The sequence below is a fragment of the Gobio gobio genome, assembly GCF_949357685.1.
Source record: "Gobio gobio genome assembly, chromosome: 11".
Lineage (NCBI taxonomy): Eukaryota > Metazoa > Chordata > Actinopteri > Cypriniformes > Gobionidae > Gobio > Gobio gobio.
The window spans coordinates 18,140,125-18,165,928 of NC_137104.1; the positions used below are offsets into that span (position 1 = coordinate 18,140,125).

General features: G+C 40.2%; 1 protein-coding gene across 4 annotated transcripts; it reads left to right on the forward strand.

Annotated features, from left to right (window-relative positions):
• The first annotated feature begins 359 nt into the window (after positions 1-359).
• bag6l (BCL2 associated athanogene 6, like) lies at positions 360-25,295 on the forward strand. 4 transcript variants are annotated; one of them, XM_079830247.1, is made up of 25 exons: positions 360-610; positions 1,146-1,240; positions 1,459-1,576; positions 6,093-6,313; positions 6,445-6,516; positions 6,689-6,811; positions 6,901-7,049; positions 8,239-8,368; positions 8,626-8,829; positions 8,913-9,141; positions 9,374-9,433; positions 11,472-11,779; positions 12,067-12,145; positions 12,223-12,557; positions 12,718-13,000; positions 13,093-13,262; positions 15,285-15,338; positions 15,417-15,519; positions 18,362-18,486; positions 18,578-18,712; positions 19,812-19,880; positions 20,277-20,471; positions 21,461-21,568; positions 21,656-21,802; positions 24,445-25,234. In XM_079830247.1, the coding sequence occupies exons 2-25, from the start codon at positions 1,163-1,165 to the stop codon at positions 24,538-24,540; spliced, it is 3,591 nt and encodes a 1,196-aa protein (XP_079686373.1). In that variant the 5' UTR covers positions 360-610; positions 1,146-1,162; the 3' UTR covers positions 24,541-25,234. The 4 variants fall into 4 exon arrangements, with proteins under 4 accessions (XP_079686373.1, XP_079686372.1, XP_079686374.1 ...); XM_079830246.1 differs by having other exon boundaries at positions 469-610; positions 9,371-9,433; positions 24,445-25,295; XM_079830248.1 differs by having other exon boundaries at positions 469-610; positions 9,371-9,433; positions 12,100-12,145.
• The last annotated feature ends 509 nt before the right edge of the window (positions 25,296-25,804 follow it).

The following is a 25,804-nucleotide window of genomic DNA, read 5'->3' on the forward strand; positions in this document are numbered from 1 at the left end:
TCAGGTCAAAGTGTATGAATAAGTGTCCACTGTATGAAGAATTTTTGGGTATAATATGTCACAGTTTACTTTATTTTGCTATCCTCACTTACATAAATGAACTATAGTGTCCTGCACCCACTAGTAAAAAAAATAGATCTGGTGTCTGAGATTATATATATATATATATATCTTCACTGCCAGCTGTATATTGTATATAACTGTGTATGTGACAAATAAAACTCTCTTGATATATATATATATATATATAGTAAATTACTGGTTTGGTATATTCATTTACCAAACCAGATATGAACACAATTATTTTGAAATTGCAACTTCAGTTTGAGAACATGACATCACTTCCAGGTAAAAAAAATAGATCTGGTGTCTGAGAGAGAGATATATATATAGTAAATTACTGGTTTGGTATATTACTTTACCAAACCAGTTATGAACACAATTATTTTGAAATTGCAACTTCAGTTTGAGAACATGACATCACTTCCTGGCAAAGCACCGTTTTGGGATTAGCTAGCTGCTCAGCTAGCCATGTCCCAATAGCCGGTGTGTGGGATAAAATAGCATTAATAATATTAAGTCGCCGAACTACCACAGTTATCCATTAAAAGTAAGGTGTTTAATCCTTTGCACTTCTAACCCAGATATGCACTGCTGCTATACATATTTGGGGTTAGTTTTCCCCCTGGTATTAACAACTGTTGTTAGCCTGTACATATTATAGCAGTGGTGTTTAGTATAACAACGGCAATAATGTATGACTAGTATATTTGTGCTTTTAAAGATAGGTGTGGTTATTTTTGCTTATGCGCTGTATTAAAATGAAGTGCGTCATTGTGGATTGTATTTATTATATGTGTGTTATGATGTCCGTTATTTTCACCATCTGTACTGTTAGCAGCACCAGTAGCGACATACGTTACTATAGAGACAAAATGTGATCGCTCCCATTATAATCAACGAAGCTGCACTGCCAGCTTACGACGTTTCTATCGCGACAAAATACGTTGTAAAACTAGTCGTCAGCTTCTTTGATTTAAATGGGTTCTGATTTGATCGTTAGCAGTGTAGATGATGTGCTACATAGTAGTTAATTGGTAATATAAAGCCGAGTCATCATTCTTCATCCTCTCGTCTTTTTAAAGAAACTTTGAATCAAGTCATGGAGGAACCAGGAGCCATAGAGGTGACCGTGAAAACGCTAGATTCCCAAAGCAGGACGTTCACTGTCAGGGGAGAGGTGCGTGTTCTAGTTCATCAGTCATGGACGCACACATCATGGAATCAATTGCGCTGTATTATTTTGTATGAGTAACCCAAATAGCTTAGTTCACAGTGTTATTGTACAGTATAAAACCATACCGCTATATTGAAATGCTGATAAACACACTTTACATTGATAAATCATTTACGTTGAAGTTCACAATCTGATTGTCACCTCTCTTTACTTTCTCTCAGTGGACGGTGAAGCAGTTTAAAGAGCACATTGCTTCCTCCGTTGATATCCCGGTGGATAAACAGAGGTTGATTTACCAGGGTAAAGTGCTGCAGGATGACAGGACACTTGCAGAATACAGTGAGTCACGCCTTTATGTCTGCTTTTGCTCGTTTGCAGTAACGTTACTTCCCACTGCTTGCATCACTACGCGTGTCCGTTTTTGGCGCGTTCCAGTCATTGCGTCACAGCGCCAGTAGGTGGACGGGTGACTGTTTTCATTACCGAGTCATTGAATTGTTCACGCAACCGATTAGTTTCAAACACACATTCATTTATTTTAGGCAGTAAACAGGTGACAGTTGTCCCATACTACTCTTACTGTTTTACCATATCTTACTTTGGCACAAATAATAAGAGTAGTCATTATATATCATACTATATATAATATTTTCATTGGCAAAATCAGACAAAGTATGGCTGCATGATTAATTGTATTTTAAACTTGATCACAATTGCTGCTTCTTTCAGTTTATTAAGAATAATCATCTGTTATTATCCTCTGCTGGTTATTTATCCTGAGAATGTGGCTTTTTTTGTTTGTTGACATTGCCATGATCTTGACATTGGTTTAAAGTTTAAATCCCCAACCAGAGCATCAATCGGAAGTTGAGGTCATCTTTTTCTCCTTATTGTGACGTATATATCAGTGTGAAACGGTTTCTGAAATTAGAAAAAATGTAGGGCGAGGCTTGATTTCGTCCTTCAGGAATTGATTGGATCGCTGGAAGTTGGGCGTTGCTAACAAAATGGAGGCAGATTTGAATGCCAGTTTGCACTCAGTTGTGGAGGAAAAACTCGATCTATCTCTTAAATACATTTCTTTTCTCTCTAAATCTTTTCTACATATGTTACTGAGCATATTTCCTCACTTTTCGCTGGTTTATGCTACAGATTTCACTCATTTTATTTCTGTAAAACTTTTTCTCAGCTCTCCCTTATAGGGTGGCGCGCCGTGAGCGTCACGAGCCGTCATGACAACCTGTTCGTCCGACTATATTGAGTAATTTTTACATTAAAAAAAAAGCTTTTATTTCTCAAATTTCTCTCTTTTTGCCTCAAGTCCTTCCTGAAGAAAGTATTGTGTGCACCGAGAAAAATGCACCTAACCTTTATATTCATACGATCAGTGACATGTTTCTGAGAGGTGGTGCAGAAACGAGACAGGGGGCGATAGCCCTGCCCTCACGCCATAACACATGACCGGGAGAGAAGAGAAGTCGTTTCGATGGGGGAGGGAAAGTTAACATATTTGATTAAAGATTATAAGGGTAAATTAATAAAAAAAAAATAATGAAGTGCACAGATAAATCAGTTATAGTAAACACTACAATATTAAATATAAAAATAGGAATTGTAAAATTTGATTTCATGTCCACTTTAACCTTTTCTGCCCAGTGTTTCTTCCCAACTTGGCAACCATGTGCACATGTTCTCTCTGCACTGCAAAATAACATAATATTCAACATGTATGTTGGAGTTTAGTGACCTCTGCTTGTGCTCTAAACATGAATCTCAAGTTTGCGAATGTGATTGCTTATTACTGCTAAATGCATTTATGTAGCCTCTGTACAACAATACATTTTGTTGTTGTCAACACTGTTTTAGAAGCTTCTTAAGGCAGCTTTCATAATGTAGATTCTATGGAATCTTGCATAGAATAGAAAATAAAAAAAAATGATCTCACAATTCTGAATTTTTTTTTCTTCAGAAATGCAAGTTTATCTCGCAATTCTGACTTTATAACACGCAATTGCGAGAGAAAAAAGTCTGTATTTTACCCCCTAAGATTTGGACTTTTTAAACACGCAATTCTGACCTTATAACTCGCAATTAGTGTTGTCAAAAGTACCTACCACGATTAGCCTGGATGCCAGCCGAATTTAGTCCCGCCCACAATTTTTTTTGCTCGGGCAATTCGGTCTGGACTCGCTCCATAGAGGAGTAATTATGCCCGAACAGAAACTGTTCGGACCAATGAAATTGTCAGGGCGGGCTTTAGACGATGATGGACAGATGATAAACAGTAACGTAATCATCCACGTCATCGAAGGCTCTTGGGTTGAATTTGCTCTTATCCTAAACTGGAGAAGTTGTTCGTATATGCATTCACCTTCACTATTTCTCTCAGAAACGATGATCGTGTTGGTAAGTACTCTGTGTATCCTTAAATAATTTTATTACTGGCAAAGATCGTTTACACTCATCTTTTTCTTGTAACGCTACTTAATCCAGCGTGCGTGCAGACAGGGTTTCCAAGTGTTTTTGCAATGTCGCGCACAATTGCTACTCAAAACTATAGCCCAAAACAATAACTTTCCGGGGTGTTCTCCGGAAAAAAATGGCGTTTGGTTGGCAAAATATGTTATTTTGGCAAGGTTGCCTGCTAAAATTTGCATTCCTGGGTTTATATAATCACATAATTGGGGTCGCTTCAACCCGCGGACATGGAGAAAAACACGGACTTGGCAACACAGTGCAGTTGAGTTCTGTTGACATTTGACAACTAACGTTACGCGTCACTCCGTTGCTCTGATTGGTTGTGGGTCAATCCAATTGAGGTCTTTCCTGGCTCGGTTGAAACACGCCCCATAATCAAAGCTCAATGGAGCGGTACCAGACTCAAATTCTGACTAGAATTGAGTATGGCCACGCCAGGCTATACCACGATACCAAGTCAGTACTGAAATTTAAAAAATGTGACGCTTTGAGCGCTGTTGAGCGTAATCGGAAACACCTCTGAATGGACATTGTGCTCACACGCTCATCTGTGATTGGCTACAATGGCCAGCGCTTCAAAAACATGTTATAAATATACATCAATGCCACTTTTCACAGAGCGCTTAAGCTGGGCATACACTGTACGATTTCTGTGCGATTTCAGCAAGGTTACCTACTCACTGTACGAGTAGATCGCATGCGATGTAAAGCCAAAGCTCACGATTTATGTGCTCACACTGTGCGGTCCAATCGTCGAGCGTGACTTGTCTGCTCACACTGTACGAGTGAAATATGCGTGAAAAAACCTATAATAGAGAGAGAGCCTATCAAATGCATCAGCTATCGATATCAAGACCATTTACAATTTATGTATATAAATGAACATTATTATTAGGGTTGGCCTACTTTTATTATTAAATTGATATTACATGTATTGCCCCGTGCTAATTTTATAACGCATCAATGCATAACCGATACTCTGCATAATATTGCAGTTTTTGCGTGATATCCACTGACTCGCCTTCATGATTTAAAACGAAAAGAAAAAAATCTATATTGCGCCGTGACATTTTGTCATTCTTTTCTTTTGTCAAATGATGGACAACGGTTCACATTTTTCCCATGATAATAAAATTAATAAAAAATAGTTAATAAAGTAATTTGTGAACGTAAAACAAGTAAATTAATATTCAAAGTTAAATGAATAAAAGAGGCACTGATGGGCTAAACACGATGGTTTGAACGTCTTAGATTATCCATTTTACAACACGAACTGGAGGCAAGCAACAGTTTGCTAAATTTCTGCTATTTGATAACTGCCTACAGAACTTAAAGATCTCCCTCTTTTCGTTTTCTTTCTTGCTGCATTAAAGATGAAATGGTTCAACTTCTGCTTTCGTGCAGGCGCAGTGATGAGAAATAGGGCAATCAGTTCGTAGCTCTGCTTCAGCTGTTTAATAACCTCACAAGGAGCGACCAGAATTTCTGACATGCCAGAAATTCATCTGACCATCCGATTGCCGATCGGGAGAGGTTTGTCGCCTCTCGTTTCCCCCCCCGTACACTGCACGAACACCTCACAACAAACGACACACGATAAAGCTGAAAAGCTGAAAATCGGCCCGACCCAAAAAAGAGTCGCACGAGTCAGAATTCGGCCCAGTGTATCGCAAAATCGCACAGTGTATGCCCTTGCCCAGCTTTACACAGATACACACGGGAGCGTTTTAATGCAGGCGCCTATCAGCCTACCAGTCAATGCCTACTTGTGCTTTCAAACGCTCCCGCTCCCACTTTCAAACACTTCCATGCGTTGATCATAGCCAATCACAGACGCATCCGATGAGCGCGTGAGCACGATGGCCAGTCAGAGGTGTTTATGATTCAAGCTCAACAGCGCTCAAAGCGTCACATTTTTAAAATTTCAGTACCAACTTGGTGTCGCGGTCGGCACTTTTGTCAACACTACTCGCAATTGCGAGTTTATATCTCAATTCTGAGAAAAGAAGTTTTGCGCATTATAAAGTCAGAATTTCGTGATATAAAGTCAGAATTGTGAGATATAAACTCGGAATTCTGACTTTACATCACGCAACTCTGACTTTAGTACTTGCAATTGCGAGTTTACTGAGAAAGTCATAATTGCGAGATGTAAACTGCATTTATATTTCAATAATTATGCTCAAATGTAAACATTAATTTCTCATATTAGAACAGCTTATAATTTTTGAGCATGATTATTATCAGTTTAACCATTATCGTACAGCCCTAAGGCCAAGTAGATCGGTAGTCAAAAGTTTTTTTTGTCTGTGTGTGATATAAATGATAAATACTTTTCTATCAAGCATGTTTCTATCACAGCTTTGCTGTTTTTCAGATGTTGATGGGAAGGTCATTCATCTTGTGGAGCGAGCACCTCCTCAGAGCAGTCAGTCCGGGGGAGGAGGAGGTGGCTCCTCAGGTGCAACGGATGGGGGATCCACCTCCTCTCAGTCCACCACTTTTCCAGGAACTTCGCACGATCGTAATGCAAACAACTATGTTATGCTGGGCACTTTTAACCTGCCTGTGAACATCATGGACTCCCAGCAAGCACAGGTTACAGTGCTTCCCTTACGTCAAGAGACACGTGTTTGCAATACATGATCACTTAACCTCAGACATCCAATATAATACATACATGAATGATTCTGCTATCAGAGAAAATATAAATTTCTTCACCCCTCTAGATGTCAGTGCAGCAAATGTTGGCTGGTGTTGGAGAAATTGGACGTAATGTTAGAGTGAGCACTAGCACTGGAGTGAGTCATCCTAACTTCACCTTTTATATATTTACACAATAATAAACATTATAAGCAGTGTTCCTGAATGTTTGTCTTAGAAGCACTTGTGCTTTGTGTTATCACAGCCTATTGTTTAAAACAAAAGGTCATCTCTGGACACATCTACAGTCATTTATTTCCTCTCTCACAGAGCAGTGGCTCTGTGGATGTCCATATCAACGTGGACCAATCAGTGCAGAGCGAGCCCAGGATGAGGCTCCAGCTGGCTGAAAGCTTGCTGCGAGAGACTCAGGCTTTAATCCACAGGCTTGAGGTACAGAACAAACATCCAACAAATAAAACCATCTTATGGGATTTCTTATTTGTACATTAATAATGATTCAGGATGATGCTTGTTTTCAGGGTCAATCAAGTCAACTGTCATCTCAGCAGGAGACACCACCTTCTCAGACATCATCATCATCATTTTCAGCACAACCAATGGACAGCTCCTCACCTCCACCCTCGTCCTCTGCTTCGCAGACAGAAGGAACAACCCAATCTGGACCCAAGTAAGAGCGGAATATTAGGGTCAAAGGCAAATAAAGAGTGATAAATAAAAGGAAAAATTCATGTACCAAGCACGTAATGTACTTGTATCATGTGGTTTCATATGGTTTTGAAAAAATGTACCAAGAAAATGGCTCTAGTGTAACCAATAAGTAAAACATCATTGCATGTTTTCTTACACCTTGAATAGATGTGTGCTGTGTACACATCTTAATCAATATTTTCAAAAATGTTTTTAAATATAGAAGTAAAAGTTTCTGTGTTCCTGTGTTAAGCATAAGAAGTAAAAATATCATGATCATTAAGTCCCAAATATCATAGTTTTTTGGGGAGTCGCACCACATGACATTTTAAAACCTGAACTAACCCTGCATTGTTATAAAAAATAGAAAATTATGTGACATACATTACTGTTAAAAAATTACAAAATAAAAAAACGGCAATATGATCATTACAATTTAAAATAACTATTTTTTTCTATTTTAATGTATTTTAAAATAGCCTAGAAATCTATATAGAAATAGCCTAGCGGCAGCAAATACAATTTGCAGCCAGGGCGTCGAGCAACTGGCTTGCGAATTGGAAAAACCAAACTCTAGTCAGGCCAATCACATCGCGTAGAGTCGGTGGGCAGGCTTAACATAATGACGGCAGAGTTGCGGCGGTTCCGCATGCTACTTGAAAACAAAGAAGCTGGCAAACAGCGGCCTTTCGAATCGACTCTGGAAGACTTGGAGTTAAGCTTTTCTTTGAGAAAAGAACAAAGAATGGCACTGAAGTCATTCTTAAAAAAGGAAGATGTGTTCAGAGTTTTGCCGACCGGATACGGCAAAAGTTTAATCTATCAACTAGCTCAGCTTCACCTTCTTCGTTGCTCTGGTTGGTTGTAGCGCTATCCTTATTGCGTGCAGAGGGAATTTTAAAGACAACCGTTTATCCCGCCCCTCGGATTGGGCCCTGCCAATGGTGTGTTCCCAGACCCAATATCTTGATGTTGTCAGGCTAATTTTAAAATGTAATTTATTAAAAAAGAATAGCTTTTTTTAACGTTATAAATATCTTTACTGTTACTTTTGTCCTTGCTAATTGCATCCTTGCTGAATATAAGTATTAATTAACATATTAACGTGTCCATATTCTGACTGGGCCAAAGATCACATGTCTCCAATACATTTTTCTCTGTCTCAACAGTCACCCAAGCCCTTTAGAGTTGGTGGAGGTTCTGTCAGAGGTTCGAAGGGTGGAGGAGCGTCTTCGTCCCTTCATGGAGAGGACACATTCCATCCTTGGAGCGGCCAGTTCTGCTGACTACAATAACAATGTATGCACTAGATCAGGGGTTCTCAACTCCACTTTCCTGCAGAGTTTAGTTCCAACCCTAATCAAACACCCGAACAAGCTAATCAAGGTCTTCAGGATTACTAGAAAGCTACAGGCATGTGAGTTCGATCACAGGAAAGTGGACCTCAGTGGAGTTGAGAACCCCTGCACTAGATAGATGTAATGCTACATAATTGTCAGGTGTGCTGTATAAATGGCAGTGTTCGTTTTCTGAAAAGTTGTTGTTTCCTCGGACAGACTCAAGAACGTGAGGAAGATCAGCGCACTCTCAATTTGATTGGAGAGTCACTCCATCTTCTTGGCAATACATTGGTGTCTCTGAGTGACCTTCGATGCAATTTGTCAGCTCAGCCTCCCCGTCACTTGCATGTGGTGCGGCCGATGTCTCACTACACCTCCCCTGTCGTGCTGCAGAGTGGACTGCCCCATATTCCCATTCCGGTGAGCTAACCACTATACGTTCAAAGCGATTTTCATACAGTTAGTATCAAACGGTCAACCTTGCAAAATATGTCATCTTCCAGGTGAACCTGGGCTCTACTGTGACCATGACTTCAAACAGCAGACAGACAAGCGAGGGTCAGGCTCAACCCTCACAGCCCAGCAACCAATCAGAGCAACAGGGCCAGGCACCTCCTCCTCCACCGAATGGAGCCAGTCAACAGACGGGTCACGGTCAGGGGACTCCAAGAGTGATCAGAATCACTCACCAAACCATGGAGCCAGTGGTCATGATGCAGATGAACCTGGATGGTATGTCAACAAACCGACCCACCCAATCAGACCCCAGTGATTTTAGCATTTTGTTTCAGCCATGCTGCCCATTCCAGGTCTGCTACACTTCTGAAGAACCCAAACACTTTTCTTCATCATTCTGATTTGTGCGATTTAAAATAGTTGCTTTCAGAAAATGACTTTTTCAGACCTGGAATGGGTGGCTGTAGTGTCACTGCCAGCCACTGATCTGTGCATTTCTGTGCAGCAGATTCAGACAGTGGAGTGCAGGGCCAAAGGCAACAGAACCCCAGCGCTGCTGGAGAGACTGGTTAGTTTCCACCTCTCTCTATAGTCAGTAACCAGCTGTGCCAACATTAACATGTGATATGTGTGTTAAAGGAATAGTTCACTAATACTTCACTTTTACCATCATTTGCAGGCCCTCATGTTGTTTAAACCCATTTTAACTCCCTGGGTTAATTTTAACGATCTGAGCGCATGGTCTGAAAGCATGGCACAGGTGCACTTAGGGCATGTCCGAATCCACTTTTGCTGGTTTAAAGGCAGAAAAAATGGTCTGTGTGCCAGGCACATAGTCCAAAAGGGTTGTACCTAGTCTCTTAATGAGTCATGGGTGTGTTTTGGGCTTAAAGGGGTAGTTCACATAAAATTGAAAAATCTGTCATTAATTACTTACCCTCATGTCGTTCGACACCCGTAAGACCTCCGTTCGTCTTCAGAACACAAATGAAGATATGAAATCTGATGGCTCTGAAAGGCCTCCATTGGCACAATGCACGGTTCACTCTCAAGACCCTTAAAAGGTACTAAAGATGTCGTTACAAAGTCCATCTCACTACAGTGGTTCTAAAATAACTTTATGAATCGGCGAGAACAGTTTTTGTGCGCAAAAAAACCCTAAATAACGACTTATATAGTGATGCCGATTTCAAAGAGTTATGAATCAGTGAGTCGAATGAGCAGTTTGGATCGCTAAATTTCAGCAGTTTGGCGGTTTGACACGCGATCCGAATCATGATTCGACTCACTGATTCATAACTTTTCTAAGCTTCATGAGGCCGTGTTTTGAAATCGTGGAACACAAAACAGGAAATATTTACAGAAATTCCAGAGTGTGTGTTCTCCATAGAACAGAAGTAAATCGGGACCAGGGCAAATGAGCTCAAAACATACAAATGAGCTCCATTTGAAGAAGTAAAAGCTCTCTGATCAAGTGTTATTTTCGTATTATTCATACACTATTATAGTAACTATTATTATTCAGTATTAGCTTTTATATCATTTCAGTTTTCATTTTAAAGCTATTGTTTAAAGCTAGGAACACATCAAACTGACACTGACCAACTAGTGGCAATGAAAGCAGACTGCTGAGTTGGCTCACGTCAGCAGCGTATGGGTCCAAAGTTGCCCTGACACACCAAGCAGACGCTCGACATCCGACGGCCAAGTAGCACGTCAGTTCTGCGCCTGCGTAAGAGTAAATAGCTTTCCGTACCAGCTGGTGGCTGTAGTCTGTTTTTGTTATTTTTGTTATTCAAAGCGAGAAACCGGAAGAGCTACCCGTATACCCTACATAAATAAAGCACCTCGTAATCTCGCTCACCACAGACGATCACTTCTGTTTGTTTTTTTCTCGTGCACTGGTTCGCTAGCAGAATAGCCAATCAGAACGATCATATGGCCCGACTGACCGACAAGCACAGACGCCGATTCAACATGTCGAATCGGCTGAAAAATAGCCAACACAACAAACGTCAACACAACAAACGAGGACAAATGTCAGCCACACCGAGAAAACCGCCCGACGGCCGACCGTCGGCTTGGTGTGTTCCAGGCTTTATGTGCCTTTTTAATTTTTATTAAATTTTTTTACATTCCTATTTAGCTTTGATTTCTTTTATTTTTCTAGGTTTTATTTTAGTCATTTTAGTTCTTCAAAGTTAACTTGATTTATTTCTATTTTCCAAGGCAACATTTTTTTTTAGGGCTAAGTTTTTGAACTAATCTTTATATTTTATTGTATTTTTGCTTTATTTCAATGAATGAAAACTCTTTTTAATAGTTTTAGTTATCAATAACAACACTGCTCTGGACATTCTTCAGGAGTCCTCATTTAGTGTTCCATGGAAGAAAGTAAGTCATAGAGGTTTGGAACAACATGAGGGTGAGTAATTGATGTGAGTTTGAGCAGTGATTAAGCACTATTTGTGCACTGGAATGTAAAGCAGCTATTATTAGTCAGATGTCTGTAGTTTTCTGTGTAGAATTCAGACTTACTGCAGTTTCATTTGTCAGCAGTGTTAATAGTCTCTCTTCACTGAATTCTCTGTATCTGTCCTCTAAAGGCACCACAGCGCCCATCCACATACCAGGTCTGCCGCCAGAGTTCATGCAGGCCATCATGCATCAGATCTCCCAGCAGGCTGTCGCCATGGCAAATGCAGCCTCTGCCGGACACCAGGGGCAGCAGCAGGGCACTGCTGGCACAGGTGCTCAGAATGGAGAAAACCCGGCCCCTCCGCCACCTCAGGCCAGGGTGGTCATCACACGCCCCTCTTTATCCCCACGCATCCCCCAACCCATGAGCACCAGAGGGACCACCATCAACCTACGGGCAGCAGTACCTCCCTCAGCAGGACAACAGACTAATCAAGTATGAACCTTTATGTTACATTACAGGGCTCAATTCTAAATATTTTTCTAGAGAGAGAACTCAATTCAGTATTTGCAGGCTCGAGTACTGAATTGAGTTCTCTTTCTTGAGCTTGAGTGGTTTAAAATTGGTTGAATGTTTAAATTGGCAGGACTTGGCAGTCAACAGTCCTGAGCATTTTTCATGCTGGCCCAGGTCCATCAGGCAGTCCTTCTTGTCGAGCTCTGCATTATTGTATTCTGGAGAGATAAAAAACTCATAGTTCCATTTTTCATTCCTCAATCAAGGGCAATCCTATGATGTCTTCTCCTCTCACACAGATGGTCAGTGGTTTGGTTGGGCAGCTTTTGATGCCATTGCACACAGGTAAGTTGTCCTTACCTATTTAGTTCCTGTGTTAAGCAACACACAGCTTCTAAACACATTATGTTTTCCATTGTCAGGGGACCAGACATCCTCTACCTCATCATCCCAGTCCTTCTCTTTCTCTACTTCCTCCTCTACCTCTTCTTCCTCCTCTTCCTCCTCCTCTTTCTCCTCTTCTGCTGCTCCATCCTCTACCAACACGTCCGGTCAGACGTCCACCCATACCACTAGCACGGCGTCCGTGGGTCAGTCCCAAGAGGGCGGCCCAGGAGATAACCTAGCTCAGCTTCTGGGCTCTCTCCTGGGAGGAGTTGCGGGAGCTGGTGGAGGGGTGTCTGGAGGTGCTCCCTCCATTACAGTGACTATTCCAGGTGTCCCTGCGTTCATTCAAGGCTTGTCTGAGTTCATTCAGGTTGGTGTTTTTTAGTGGTATACTGATTATATCGGTGAATAGTATATAGCATTTTTTTATTTAATTAGTTTCAATTTCGGTTGACCACTAGTGCTTTTCTCTGTCTTTGCGGTCTGATCTTACCAAATCTGTCCATTTGAATGCCCTGTTTTTATTTCAGTCCGGTCAGCCTGTGTTCCCTCCACCAAACCAGCAGCCTCCACCCTCACAAGCCACACCCCCTGCCCCTTCAGGACCCACCCCCACTACTGCCCCTCAGCCACCCAGTGGAGGTGGAGAGACCCTCAGCCCTGAGCTTTTCACAGGCATCGTGCAGGGTGTCCTGTCCACCATGATGGGCTCTCTGGGGGCTGGCCAAGGCAATACTGAAAGCATCGCCCAGTTTATCCAGAGACTTTCCCAGACCAGCAACCTCTTCACACCTGGATCTGGAGATGCAGTGGGTAAGGGCCTGTAGTGTTCCTGTAGCGCAACTCAAAGAACAGCACAGTGTCACAATTTATGACTCACTTTGTCATCTGTGTTTGTTTGGTAGGGTTTTTTGGAGATCTGCTGTCTCTGGTTTGTCAGAGTTTCTCAATGGTGGACATGGTTCTGCTGCTGCATGGTAATCCTCAGCCTCTGAGCCGCATCCAGCCCCAACTCACAACCTTCTTCACTGAGCACTATCTCCAGGGCCGAGAGCCCAATGATGCCAACATAGCTGTGAGTCTGAGCTCACGCCACTTTCATGTGACCTTCGCTACCGCAGTTCAACATGAAGATCTCATACACTGTGGAATATATTCAGTGAAATGTCACATGGGGATTACGGGTGTGCGATATTGACTAAAATTATGCTTAGAAACTTGGCTGTTTTAGGCCTGACATCGATAGCTGACTCCCAAAGCAATTCAGCACTCCAGTCACGTCATTTTTAAAAATATAGTCATTCATACAATAGATTGCCTTAAAGCTAGCAGCTTTACAATATTAAACATGAAAAAGCAGTATCAGTGTTGCTTTCAATTATAATTATAAGTTTAAGTTTCCACTATAAATCAGCTCTCAGAAATGTGTTCATGTTTTTACTTGCATCTGACCTTGACGGACTGAACAGAAGAAATGAACCAGAGAAGTATTCGGCATGGACTAATGGTAGTTTAAAGGTTTTTACCAGCCGGAGCAAACTTTTCCGGAAAATTTGCTTTTGGCAAGCTATTTCGAACTACTGTCATCTTTTACGTCAAATTCTTAAATGTAATCAATGGATTCAATTAGCGCAATAAGGCACTGTAGGGCTTTTATCAATCAAATGAATCCAATGTCAACAAAATCCATTTTTGCGCTCCAGAGGTGTTACAGAAGCTGCATATGAAGTGGCATTTAACTCTTTCCCCGCCAAACACTGAATTTTTCGTTATTTGTGAGAAAACGCTTCCCAGCCAAACATGGAATTTTCCAGGTTTCCGTGTTTTCACTGTTATACGCTAGGGGGCGCTATTTTGCGTTTTCTGAATGAGTACAGAATCTCCTGATCAAAACACAGACGAAGAAGACGCAAAAAAACAAGCGATCGTATGTAAGCAGATGCTTATGTAAAATAACGTGATCATCAACATTAAACATCACATAAATCAAAACCGCCTAATGTTACTGAATGAAATGTCGACCCAGGACGAGCTATAGGACTGTGAAGGGTGTTGATGGACTCGATCTAGTCCATCTGTGTTTGATCATCACTCTGAATCTGATCTGGATGTTGTCTTTGACAAAACAAATGTTTTTTTTTTGTTTTTTTTATGAAACTTACCCATATTTAAGTGTTTATAAAAAAGGAATGCATGAAGCTAGAATAAACTTTTTTTTTTGTTTAAAAGCAGAGGGTTTACTCTTTCTTTTGATATATTCCATGCTCAGATATTCATACAACAAAATATTCTATGGGCCATTACATTTTTGTGAAAATGATCAAAAACCCTGGCGGTGGCTGGCAACTTTTTTTGAAAACGCTGGCTGGGAAAGAGTTAAATGTCATTCAGTCATTAGGTGTGTTCAACTTGAAGCAGTGCTACACAGACTGGTGTAATGCAAGTACAGTAAGAGCGATTCAAAGGCAAACTCTCTACTACTCTCTAATTGCTCTGGCGGCACTATGATCAGACAATATACACCAATCGGTATGAGCAATCGGTATGTACGCCGCTTCAAGTTGAACACACATATTTATTAAAAAGATTTGTTTAAAAAGGCTGATTCATTCAGAAACGAATTAAGTGAGCATTTTTATGAATGCGTTATTTGAATCATTCACTCTAAAGATTTGTTATAAAATCCTGATTCATTGAGTAATGAAACACTAGTGTGTTGCTCGGAGATACACAACAGTTCTGCTGTGGCTTTGTTTGGAACTTCATTGCATTCTAATAGGCTGCACTCTCAAGTAAGTGACACTCTGTAATGTCAGCTTGCATATTGTTAAAACAATAATTATTATATTATCCTTGACGATACATGTCGCACACCCCTAACGTGGACTTCTTAGAACCTTTTTGAGTCATGATGTAAACAAATCATTTATTCACTGGTTCATTGAAATGGACACTTCGAAAGAACTGATCCATTAAAATGAATAACATTTCTTAACAATATCACAAACGGAGTAATACTGATCTTTACACTTACGAAACAACACTTTTCTATTGAATGCATGTTACGGGGGATGATGGTATTGTTTCTGTTATTTAGAGTGCTGCTGAGGATCTGATCAATGGACTCGAGGAGTATGTTGCAGAGAGTTTTGTAAGTCTTTTTTGCTGATTAATCCTGAAATATTTTGTTCACCAGACACTCTAACTGATAGTACCTTATTTGTTTCAGTCCACAGTGACCGTTCGAGAGGGGGTGGACATCATCCAAACCAACATGTCCTTCCTGAGACAACAGTTCACTCGCATGGCTACTCACATTCTGCGCTGTACAGGTGACCACCACACTATCCACACAAACACGGACCCAAAAACTGCTCTGGCCCTAACAAATCAAATTCCATGAATTTTTCTCTCATGGAGACAATATAATCTGATCAATCAAATCAATAATTCAAAGGATATGATACAAGGTACAAATGGACACCCACTTGGCAATATGTAACATTGTTTTTGACACTTTCTCATCAGTTTTTTTTGTGTTATTTATATACAGTTATAGTATTTATTATTTAATTAGCTTTTATTTTTATATTTTCAGTCATCATTTAATTTTAATACTTATGTGCTTTTTTCATTTGTGTTTTTGTTTTGTTTTATTATTATTAGAATTTCTATATAGCATTAAAGGGGTCATGAATTGAGAAATTCAATTTTTCTTGGTCTTTTACATTTAAAGGGTTAGTTCACCCAAAAATGAAAATTCTGTCATTAATTACTCACCCTCATGTCGTTCGACACCCGTAAGACCTCCGTTCATATTCGGAACACAAATGAAGATATTTTTGTTGAAAGCTGATGGCTGAGAAAGGCTTCAGATAGGCCTCCATTGGCATTCAGTACATTAATACTCCCAAGACCCATAAAAGGCACTTAAAACGTCGTTACAAAGTCCATCTCACCACAGTGACTCTACAATAATTTTACGATGCGACGACAATAGTTTTTGTGCGCAAAAAAAAAATCAAAATAACACCTTTATCCAACTTGTTATTGTCTTCCGTGTGTGCCTCCACGACGCATGCGCGAGAATATGACGCAGATCCGGCGCTCGGACACATGATCCAGAAGGGATTTGTTTACAAGCAGAGGAAGACGCGCGTATCTAAGCTGTTGGATTCTACATTGATCGTGCTTTAGGTCTCAGCGTAGTTCTCAAAATGGGGCTTAAGTGTGCATTTCATGGATTCCCGAACCGCGGCGCTACGTCATATTCTCGCGCATGCGTCGTGGAGGCACACACGGAAGACAATAACAAGTTGGATAAAGGTGTTATTTTGATTTTTTTTTGCGCACAAAAACTATTGTCGTCGCATCGTAAAATTATTGTAGAGCCACTGTGGTGAGATGGACTTTGTAACGACGTTTTAAGTGCCTTTTATGGGTCTTGGGAGTATTAATGTACTGAATGCCAATGGAGGCCTATCTGAAGCCTTTCTCAGCCATCAGCTTTCAACAAAAATATCTTAATTTGTGTTCCGAATATGAACAGAGGTCTTACGGGTGTCGAACGACATGAGGGTGAGTAATTAATGACAGAATTTTCATTTTTGGGTGAACTAACCCTTTAAGAGGTCATTGTACTATAAAAATACCCTGTAAGTTTCAAAACTCAAAACTTCCTTGTTAGTCCAAAAAACGCTTTTATTTAAACCAAGTTCCCAAAATGACTCGTTTTAGATTTTGCCTCAGTATGATATCATAGTGCGATGAAAGACCGTCTCGGCAGAAGATGATCAACGGCAACTTAGGCCCCGATCAGACAGATCGCGTTTTTGCAGTGAGAGGTGCCTTTTTTTTAATAGATTTCTGTTGGCAGTGAGCGTTATGTGCCCCGGGCGCCTTGCCTTTTGACCGCCTGCTGTGCCTCGCATTTTTGAAGGAGCGCTCTGAGCACATGGAGTAAAAAAAATTTACTCTGAGCAGAAAAGCGATTTTATTTTATTTTTTCTTTGTCCAATCGAATAAATGGAGAGGCGGGCCTTCTGTTTTGGTGACGGTTATCTTGATTAGACTGACAGCACAGCTGATTCGGGGGTTGCCCAGAAACATTAAAAAAACCACAGTGCACTGCTATTTTCTAAATTAAAAAACGTCAACCAACCGGTGCACCTCGCGTTTTCAAACCTGAAAAACGCATTTTGTCTGATCGGGGCCTTATACAGCATTGCTTCTTTAGCCCCGCCCACCTATTTGCACATGTCATTTAGTAGTAAATACAAGAGAGATGCAAACACAGGATTACTCCAGCGACAAAATGATAGAGTTGCCTCTGAGGCTTACAAGATGTTTTGAAGTGCCAAGTTGTAGAGAAAAACAGCCTTCCTTCTGATCCTAAGCGTGGATGAACTGTCCGTTTGTTCGCTTTATTTTACTGCAGATTCGTTTCTAAACAAGAAACAGTTTGACCCAGGCTTTTCTGAGAGACTAAAAATAAAAGATGATTCAGTGCCGAATTAATTGGATCCAACTGTAATGTCGCAACACACAAGTGTAACAATGTTTTTATCGTGCATCACTATTGCTTTGTCTGTTAGACATTCAGATCATTTGATATGTACTCGCTTTACTTTCAAAACTAAAAATGATGAACAATGAATATAAAAATGACTGCAGCAAACAATGGAGCATTCATTCATAATTAGTTTACACAAGGGTTTACATGTAGGTTTGTGAGCTGATTCAGGATCAGACTTTGGCTCAAACCTGTATGGCTAACATCTGAAGTTTTCAAAACAATTCCACACATGTAGCTTGAATGTTGAACATTATTTTAATATGCAAAACTGTTATCTAATCATAGCAGTGGGTGTGTACTTCCAAGTCTTCAAGGCTGCATGTCTATCAAAATTGAGTTTTTCCAAGAGAGGGTCAAAAACAGAACAGAAAAGAGCTATTCTGAATTAAAATGTGTTTTTGATATAAAAATCTTTCCAACATTATACTTTTTTTTTTTAAACATGACCCCTTTAATTTATTTTTATTTCAGTTTTAGTAATTTTAGCCAAGTTTTTACAAGTAATACTTATATTTTATGCCAGCTTTATTTAAATTAACCAAAACAATTTGTAATAGTTTTAGTTAACTATAACAACACTGTTTCTAATGTGTTTCCAGATAACATGTTTGGCCAGCGCTTGCTGTACCTGTGCACTCAGGGTCTGTTTGAGTGTTTGGCCCTCAATCTGTACTGCTTAAGAGGAGAGCAAAGAGCTTTAACCACTGTCATCAACCACCGAATTGTAAGATCCATTGATTCATCCTCATGAAGATAGTTTGGTGTTGCATTGAATGCATATCTTTTGATGTGTTCATGTTTTGTTCCTCACTCAGAGGAGAATGTCGGCAGAAGTGAACCCCAGTCTGGTGAACTGGTTGACCAGTATGATGACCATGAGGCTGCATGTGATTTTAGAGCACAATCCAGTCACTGAAGACCAGATCCAGCATCACGTCATCTATACACAGGTCCTTTATTTAGATCAGGAGGGTCCAATTCTGTTCCTGGAAGGCCAACTTCAACCAGCTCTGACATACTTGCCTGGAAATTTCTAGGCTGTGTCCGAAATCGTCCCCTATACCCTCATCCACTATTCCCTACATTACTCCACTAATATAGTCCACTTGAAGAAGTGAATGAGAACGAGTGAGCGAATTCAGACACTGAGTGCGCCTGAAGGGCTGCCGCTTTTGCATAGTTTGTGCTTGATATTTAATAATCTTTTGGAACTTAGCAAACTGGCAGATCCAGTAGTAATGAAAAGATTTATCTTCAACTCTGTCATATAAAATAGCATGTATGAACCTTAATTAAACAATTTGATAATAAATTAAAAAGGAATTTATACCTGGATGAAATTACACTGTACCCACATTGGACCAGCGGTTTGGAAAATGGATGGATGGATGATTCAACTGCGGCCACCATCTTCTGGCGAGACGCGGGAATTCATTCAGCACAACCCTCACAGTGCATTATGGGTATTCCCTAACTGTTGAGTGAGTGTATGGCTGAATCCGAAATCGCCCCCTAAACCCTCATTCACTATTCCCTACGTTAGTCCACTAAAACAGTTCACTTGAAGGAGTGAATGAAAACGAGCGTACATGCCGTTGAGTGTACATCGGCTGTACACTCGTTACTGCGGTGCAATGTGGGATTGAATGAGTGCACTCAATTATATCCACTATGGTTTCGGACACCACTACAAATGGCTGTCCCCTCAAATAATGCCCTATTTGAGGGTATAGTGGTGATTTCGGATTCAGCCTATGTTATTGCAGTGCATAATGGCATTAATTGAGTGCACTCGGTAACGTCGTCCACTACGGTTTTAGACACCACTACAAATGGCTGTCCCCTCAAACTATTTAAGTATGGGGCGATTTCGGACACAGCCCTTGATTAGCTGATTCGGGTGTTTTTAATTCATGTTGGAGCTAAACTGGCCCTCCAGGAACAGGTTTGGACACCTGATTTAGATTTCCCCCCTCATCAGGATTCACTCCCAAACTGAGCCACAGAATACAGAAGTGAATATGCTTCTATTATCTTTTTCATGTACAGAGCGAGTCTTCCCAGAGAACAGAGTCAGATGCACAAGCAAGCCAGCAGTCAGATAACATGAGTGTTGAGGTATGAAGTCTGGTTGACTGCCACAGAAAATTATTATTTGTAAATGAGCTGCTTGAAAAGTATGAAAGTATATGCAACTTTACCTTAATTATATACACACTTTTTACAATTAATGATATACATATTGTATTATTTTCTTGTAATAAAACAGTTTGGCATCAGTAAATTAGATGATAGATCAAAAGTAACATTAAATGCATTTATAATGTTACAAATGATGTCTATTTCAAATAAATGCTGTTCTTATGAACTTTCTGGTCATCGAATAATCCTGAAAAAAATGTGTCAGCTGTTTTCACAAAGATATTAAGCAGCACAACTGTTGATAATACATCTGGGTGTGGGCTGCACTATAAACTGTATGTTATGATAGGAATATGTAATTATATGTTCCAGATGGAAGAGGGTCTGTCTCCTGCTCCTGCCACCACTGCAGAGGAAGTCATGGCATCCTCAGGAGACACTGCTGATGTTGATGAACCACCCGGCAGGCCATTGTTAGAAGAGTTGCGAGGAGCGGTAGCCATGGCAACCACAGACAGGGAGGCGTCAACTGGAGAGGCGGAGCCATGGGCAGCAACTGTTCCACCCGTGAGACTCTATTGTCTACTTTGTCTATTGATTCAGTGTACCAGCCTTTTGTTGTACACTAGCGTATAATTGACTTCAAAGATAACAGAGCACAAATAGGGATGCACTGATATTAAAGGGGTCATGAATTGAGAAATCAACTTTTCATTCAGCCTTTGATATATAAAAGTCCATCGTGATGGATGGAGCTGCATATAGCTCCTCCCTGGCCTATGTGTTTTCCAGACCGACTACCGAAACATATCAAACGTACCTGCCCGACGGCTATCTCATAGTGAAATAACATTCCTTTCTTGATGTGCGTTGTTCACTCTCTTGATTTGATATTTGAAGGAAAAAAACAATTGTGGAAGTTTTGATCATGCTTTGATTTTATCTGACTCTGCAGTGAGGCTTGTGCGTGTGTGTGTTAGTGATGCATGGTTCGCGGTTATATCCACCGATCGGGCGGGCCAAGTAATACAAAAATAACATTCCAGTGAATTGCGGGTGGATGAGAGATAAATCATTGGGTTTCTTTGAAAAAGACATTTTGCGAGCCCTGTGGGACGAATCATTCCGGTTGCCGTTTCCCACACGCTTTCAAAACAATTCCGCACGTGTACTCAAGGGGTAAAGCTTTTCCAAAGCTTATCCAATCATAGCAGTGGGCGTTTACTTCCAATCTTCAGTGCGGCACGCCCATAAAAACGAGCGTTCCAGGAGAGAGGCTCAAAACCAGGGTAGAAAAATAGCCTATAGCTTATTCATTATGATGTTTTTGAATGTAAAAACCACGCGAACGTAATAAGTTGACCTCAGACAACAGTATATATTTTTTTTAAAAGCCAGTTCATGTCCCCTTTAAAATTCTGGCTAATAACAATAATTATTTTTTATTTTGTGGCTGATGACAGATAAATGTCCAGAGTTCAAATTTTAACTTTATTCATTTATTATCCTTAGTCTATAAATAATAACGAGAATGTTTTGGTATTTGTGTTAATCAGGAGTGGGTACCCATTATAAGACATGACATGTTGACACAGAGGAAGATGAAAGCACAGCCTCCTCTGTCTGATGCTTATCTGCACGGTATGCCAGCCAAGAGGAGGAAGGTCTGTACACCAACTACATTCTCACAATTCATTCAAACTGCATTGCAATGATCAGATATCCTTCCTTTACATTTATGTGGCTCACAGACTGCACAGGGGGAGGGTCCTCACCTCAATTTAGCTGAAGCAGTGAGTCGAGCTGCCAGGACAGCAGGGGTGCGACCTGTTACTGCCCCAGACAGCCTACAGGGGGAGCTGGAGGCACCAGAGCTGCAGGAAGCATACGCACAACAGGTAAGAAGCTAAAACCACACCTAATCCATCCTGAGACTATTGTAGTATTTATGTTTATATTTATTAAATGGTTAGTTCACCCATAAATGAAAATTCTGTCATTAATTACTTTCAACCCTGTAAGACTTTCGTTCATCTTCGGAACACAAATGAAGATATTTTTTATTAAATCTGTGAGATTTATGCCCCTCCATAGACAGCTACTCAACTACCACTTTGACGTTTCAAAAAGTTCATAAAGAGATCGTAAAACTAATCCATATGTATTGAGTGGTTTAGTCAAACATTTTCTGAAGAGAAAAATTCTCGATCACTTTATATGATGAAAAGATTGAATTTAGGCTTTTATTCACATAAACATTCATCAACTCACACATCAGCTGGGGTAAACGGAAGCTCAAGCATGTTCGCTTGATGTGCTGGAACCAATGAGGTTTATACTTGTGTGTTATGCAGCACGTACAAACTTTCACATGAGGTTTCTTCTTGTGCGTCAAGCAGGTTTGGTTGAGCTCCTGTTTATGTTCGCTAATCAATGTTTAAATTGGAATACATTAAATCTGTTCATCATATAAAGCGATCGAGTCTCTTCAGGACATTTGGACTAAACTGCTCAATTCCTATGGATTAGATTTACGATCTCTTTATTAACTTTTTGAAGCATCAAAATTTCAGTTGCGTAGATTGTCAACAGAGGGACATAAAGTGCCCAGATTTCATCAAAAAGATCTTCATTTGTGTTCCGAAGATGAACGAAAGTCTTATGGGTTTGGAACGACATGAGGGAGAGTAATTAATGAATTTAATAGTAATTAATAGAATTACTATTTTTATACTTTTGCTATGTGCTTTTGTCATTTTTATTAGTTTTTTTTTAAATAATTGTATTTAGAATTTAAATTTAAGTTTTTCATCTAATATTTATATTTTATTTCAGTTAATAAAAATGATCGTTATAAGCCCCGTATCCACCAAAATTATCCGGAACAATTTGTACCAGGAACTTTTTTTACAGGAACTTTTTTTCCCCCAGACCTGCTACTGTCAGCGTTTCCACTGCGGTCTAAAATACTGTGAAGATTAGGCAAATTAGTTCGGTGATGTAGGACTGCGCGCGGCTGCTCCTCCCAGTCAGCGACGGACAATAATAATTTTTGTGCAATACTTTCTGCAACAATAACAAGTATGGAGGAGATGCAAGCAGCGCTGCTTTTGCTAGTTATGTATTGGTTTACTAAATATGTAATTAACTAAACGGCGGAAAAGAGACAAGCACTGATACTAAAGCGTATTCTGAAAGCTTGTGAAGCTAGATTTCAAATAAGTCAACGTTATTATCAGCTTTTACGGACATTGACCGTGCGATTGCTGAGATAACACGCGCCATCGGACAGAAAGAGCAAGACTGATATTTACTGAACGCAGAACGAACCTCGCAAGACTTAAAAATGCCTGTTGATAAAAAATGGAACTTTGAAAAAGTACTACCTTGTGGGCAGGTCTGTTTGGAGGGGGAAATATTTACCCGGAACTTCATTTAGACCCTGGTTCCTGCGGTCGAAACCACCCCAAAGTTCCTAGTTCCTGGGGAAAGTTCCTGCGGTGGAAACACGGCTATAGTTTTAGTCTAAGGACTGTCACTGATTTTTCCCACCCCGCTTCTGTGAGCTTCGTCTTATTCCCATATAATCTTCATATCCACCCACCCTCTCTCAATTTAGATTCCAATTCCACATTATTAGTTCACATTATTAAAGTGCCCCTTTTTATGCTATTGCATAGTTTACAAATTTAGTTTTGGAGGTCTTCTACAATAGGTTTACATGGATCCAAGTTCAAAAAACACTTTTTTCCCTCATAATATTCATTGCAGCATCACCTCTTTTTTCACAGTATCTGCAACAGTTTGATAGAGCGAGGATTCAGTCTCTTTGAACCCCTCCTTTATGAGAGTCTACTCTGTTTAGATGGCCCAGTCTGTTGTGATTGGTTTACTGTTAACAGTGCGTGTCGGAAACTAAGCGTCCATTACCATATCTGAATTTCAGCACCGGAGGCTTCCTCAGCACTTATACACAGCGATATGAACAATAATGGTTTTACCGTATCAATTCGAGCCCGATTCCTTATCCTTTGGAAGTTCATGCAAAGTGGATTTGCTCTTGCAGCGCAGAAAACAGCATCTTCTCAGCATGACGACAACACGAACCAAACTCTTCCAGGCCTCAGCTTACAACTACCGTGTTTGAGGGCGGGTCAAATGAAGCACTGTTCACGGGCAGCCAATGAAGACCATTGGCTGACATTATGCAGATTTGTTACAAACCTACTAGGTTTTTAACTGGAAGTAAGACTGGAATTACTGATGACTCGTTTCAGGCAGTTCAGAATCGGTTCTTTCTTTTTGGAGACAATAACTCTCATTTATCGGACATTTTGTTTTTTTGAAACTTTGCAGACCTTTTAAATGAACAAACAGCTATATAACCACATGAAAGGTAATATCTAAAAAGAAAAGCAGAAAGGGGCACTTTAAAGCTACAAGTCCCGCAGTAATGCAGTCCATGCAGATTCATTGTGATCTTGCTCTCTAAATGGCTTTAAACCTTTAAAACCCTTTTTCATCCTTAATTGTCTTCCAGGTGAAGAGTGATATTAAGAAAAGACTGAGTGATGATCCAGACTACAACCACCAGCGCTTTCCCAACACACACAGAGCTTTTTCTGAGGACTCTTAACCCGACAGCTCCATTTACACATCTGTCTTGTCATCTGTCAAGCACACAGTCATGACCATGACGTCTCGAAGGGAACCGCCAATAGTGTCTCATGCCTTGAGGGAAGCCAGTTGTTTTGAAATCGGTGACCGCCACATAACTCAGATGTCTGCCATAGTCAAATGTGTGGATAGTGACTAAATATAGAGCTGGTGAACTAGACCGGCCATAGAAGCAGAAGAAACTAGACTTTCTTCCGTTTACATGGCGTCCATCTTATATTCTTTAGATGTCACCAGTCATCACAGTCAGTTTTACACTGACCGGATTCATGTATGTCCATTGTAAATTAGCTGTACATTGTTGTACTAAGTTGTTTTAATATTGATAATAATAGCAGTTGTATTAGACGCATACAGTATACATGAAGAAAACCTAATTCATTCCAGCTTGACCTGCTCAATGTGTAGATAAAGAGGATGCCAAAATGGATGTTTACAAGGTGCAGATATGTTGAACATGATTAGATGTACAGCACTGCACATTCGTCACTGAGGACTGGAAGTGTTTTAGTCATAGTGATGCCATAGAGCTGTTACTTGTAATTATTTCTTGCATGCCAAAAACATCCTGTTGGCTCCATCAATTCATGTTGTTCATGAATGTGGCTGTTATGAATAAAATGATCCAAGTCTAGAATTACTTCTAGTTTTGAAAAAAAAAAAATCTGTCTGCCTCCATATGTTTGGTCACTAATATTAAAGAAACACCTTTGCTATGTTTTAGTTTTTGAAACACTTTCAAGTTACTGTCGCATTACTTTTTTAAAAAGATATACAATTGTGAGTTGGGGAAGACTCAACCATTCAACCCTGATACAAAAAACAAATGTTTTTTTTTCTTTCTGTAATTTATGGGAAACACTATATTGCCAAAAGTATTGGGACACCCCTCCAAATAATTGAATTCAGGTGTTCCAATCACTTCCATGGTCAAAAGTGTATGAATTCAAGCACCTAGGCATGCAGACTGCTTCTACAAATATTTGTGAAAGAATGGGTCGCTCTCAGGAGCTCAGTGAATTCAAGCGTGGTACAGTGATAGGTCGCCACCTGTGCAATAAGTCCATTCGTGAAATTTCCTCACTGCTAAATATTCCACGGTCAACTGTTAGTGGTATTATAACAAAATGAAAGAAATTGGGAACAGCTACGAAGTGGTAGGCCACAGAGCAGGGTCAGCGCATGCTGAGGTGCACCATGTGCAGAAGTCGTTTATGGTGTGG